At 64.1% G+C, this 2,103-nt stretch overlaps 2 protein-coding genes across 2 annotated transcripts in view; both read left to right on the top strand.

Annotated features, from left to right (window-relative positions):
- Positions 1–69, top strand: part of PCNX3 (pecanex 3) — a 21,155-nt gene extending 21,086 nt beyond the window's left edge. The window contains exon 32 of the mRNA XM_045297163.1: positions 7–69. Within this exon, the coding sequence (XP_045153098.1) occupies positions 7–69 (63 nt within the window). The remainder of the gene's footprint in view (positions 1–6) is intronic.
- SIPA1 (signal-induced proliferation-associated 1) overlaps positions 69–2,103 on the top strand; it is a 10,302-nt gene continuing 8,267 nt past the window's right edge. The window contains exon 1 of the mRNA XM_004713683.2: positions 69–150. Coding sequence (XP_004713740.1) covers positions 69–150 — 82 coding nt within the window. The remainder of the gene's footprint in view (positions 151–2,103) is intronic.

Genomic DNA, 2,103 nt, shown 5'->3' with positions numbered 1-2,103 from the left:
CGCCAGCCCCGAGGCAGCACGTTCGGTCCTCTGCCTGCAGCGGGCGGTTCCCAGTCCCTCCTCGCGTGATGGCCCAGGCGGACCGCCGTGCGAGTGAGTGGACGCGGAGCTCTTCCCGGCGGCGCTGCCGGCTGCCCTCGCGGCCAGGGCGTGCGGGACTCCCCCTGTCCTGGGGCTCCCTCCCGGGCGCCTCCTCCGCGCTCTTGGCACACCGCCCCAGAGTCCCGGGCTGGCCTGGGAGGAAACATCTGTCGCGCCCCCTGGCAGCTGAAATAGGGTCATGACCTCCAGATGTGCTGGGAAGTGTCCAGTGTCTCCTCCTGGGGCCACAGCCCTTCCGGATCTGTGGGGGTGGGGCTGGACCCCTCCTCCTGGGTGACACAGGCCTCAAGGAATGTCCTGGCCTCAATGGGCCCTGTGTGAAGCAGCCCCGGGTGGGGGTGCGGGGCGAGGAGCTCAAGAACACCCCCTACTGCCCCAGGCAGGGCCAGAGCCTGGCTCAGGCTAGAGCAACATGCAGCCAGGGGCCGATACAAAGACACAACTCCAAACCTGCAGCAGGGGCCGGGCTCCAGTGACCGCCCTCACTTCAGCCCCGTCCAACTCCCCGCAGCCTGAGGCCAGATCTTAATCAGTGCCCTGTTGTAAAGATAACAGGGTCAGGTTCAGGGTCAGCTTCTCTTAGGACAGTGGTTCTCCACCTTCCTCATGCCGCCACCCTTTCATACGGTTCCTCATGGGGTGGTGACCCCCCAACCATAAAATTATTTGTTGTTGCTACTTCATCACTGTCATTTTGCTACTGTTCTGAATTGGCTGACCCCTGTGAAAGGGTCGTTCGACCCCAAAGAGGTCACGACCCAGGTTGAGAACTGCTGTCTGAGAAGAAACCAAAGGAGAAGGTACGCTGGGCTTCGAAGACCTCCCTGCTTGGACCCCCACTCCCTCCAGCCTCCTTGTCCAGCCCCACATGCCATCGTGCCAGCAGGTGCCCACGTCCCCCGGCTCTGCCCTGCACCCGCTCCATCTTGAGGTCACCTGGGGGTTGCGCCCCCACATTCTCACACCGCCTTTGCCCCTGTCCCTGGCCTCACCTCATTTCCGCACTCAGCAGGTCCCTGGGGCCTTGGGTGTCTCAGTCTAACATCCTGTGAGACCTTAAGCCTCAACCCCACACCTACACACAGCGACAGGAGTGGCTTCACCTCCGTTTATACATCTGCCACACAAGATTCACACCTCCCTGTCAGCACCAGTGAGGCTTGGTGGGGCCGGGTGCCTGAGATCTGCATCTCCATGGTCCATTCTACCAGCCACCCTCCATTCCCCTCCCGGCTGATCTGCCAGGGAATAGACCTGGGTCTGTCCTTCGGGTCAGGGTGACTTGGGTCCCATGACTGAGCTGTTGTGACCCCAGCACCTTCCTCAGGATGTGGGGCTGGGTAGGGGGCTGGGCCCAGAGTTGGGGCCACTTCCTGTGCCGAAGGAAGTCCTCTTGCCGGCCCTCTGGCGCTCTGTGGGAAGCCCTAAGGCAGCGAGGTACTGAGGCTGTCAGGGCCAGAGCGCTGGTGGGCGACCTCTGGGTGTTCGGCTCCTCAGGGACCCTGGAGGAAGTGGGAGGGCCAGGGAGGAAGGTCTCTGGGGACCGGACGTCCTCCCTTTGTCAAGCGGGCAGGACCCAAGGCCCGGCCAGCCTTTGGCTTTCCTGGCCCGGCCGAGACAGTCTTATCTCCACTGTTCTTGTGGTGGGGAAGGTCCACTCCAGGCCTAGGCCAAAGTCGAGGTGTGTCTGGGAAACTGGGGGGGTGGGGGTGGAGGGGCATGGCAGCCCCTGGCTCCAGGACCCTCAGGGCCACCCAGCCCAGCCCCAGGCCCAGCCAGCCTGGGAGGGGGCTGGAAACCTCAGCCCTGGGCAGACGAGGAAGTGGCCAGGAAAGCGGAAGCGGCTTTGATGGTCGAGGAGGGGGCCGGAAGCCAACCCGGGTGGTGGAAGACCAGGCTGGGGGCCCGGGTTCCTGTTTTCGCCCCAGGCCCCTGTGAGCAGTCCCCTCTTTCCTCCGGACAGGAACCCCTGCCACCACTTCGGCCCGCCACTGGCGGGCC

This window comes from Echinops telfairi, unplaced genomic scaffold, assembly GCF_000313985.2.
Source record: "Echinops telfairi isolate 266 unplaced genomic scaffold, ASM31398v2 ScPeMD7_7417;HRSCAF=8455, whole genome shotgun sequence".
Taxonomy (NCBI): Eukaryota; Metazoa; Chordata; class Mammalia; order Afrosoricida; family Tenrecidae; genus Echinops; species Echinops telfairi.
This window is presented reverse-complemented; position numbering and strand designations above follow the sequence as displayed.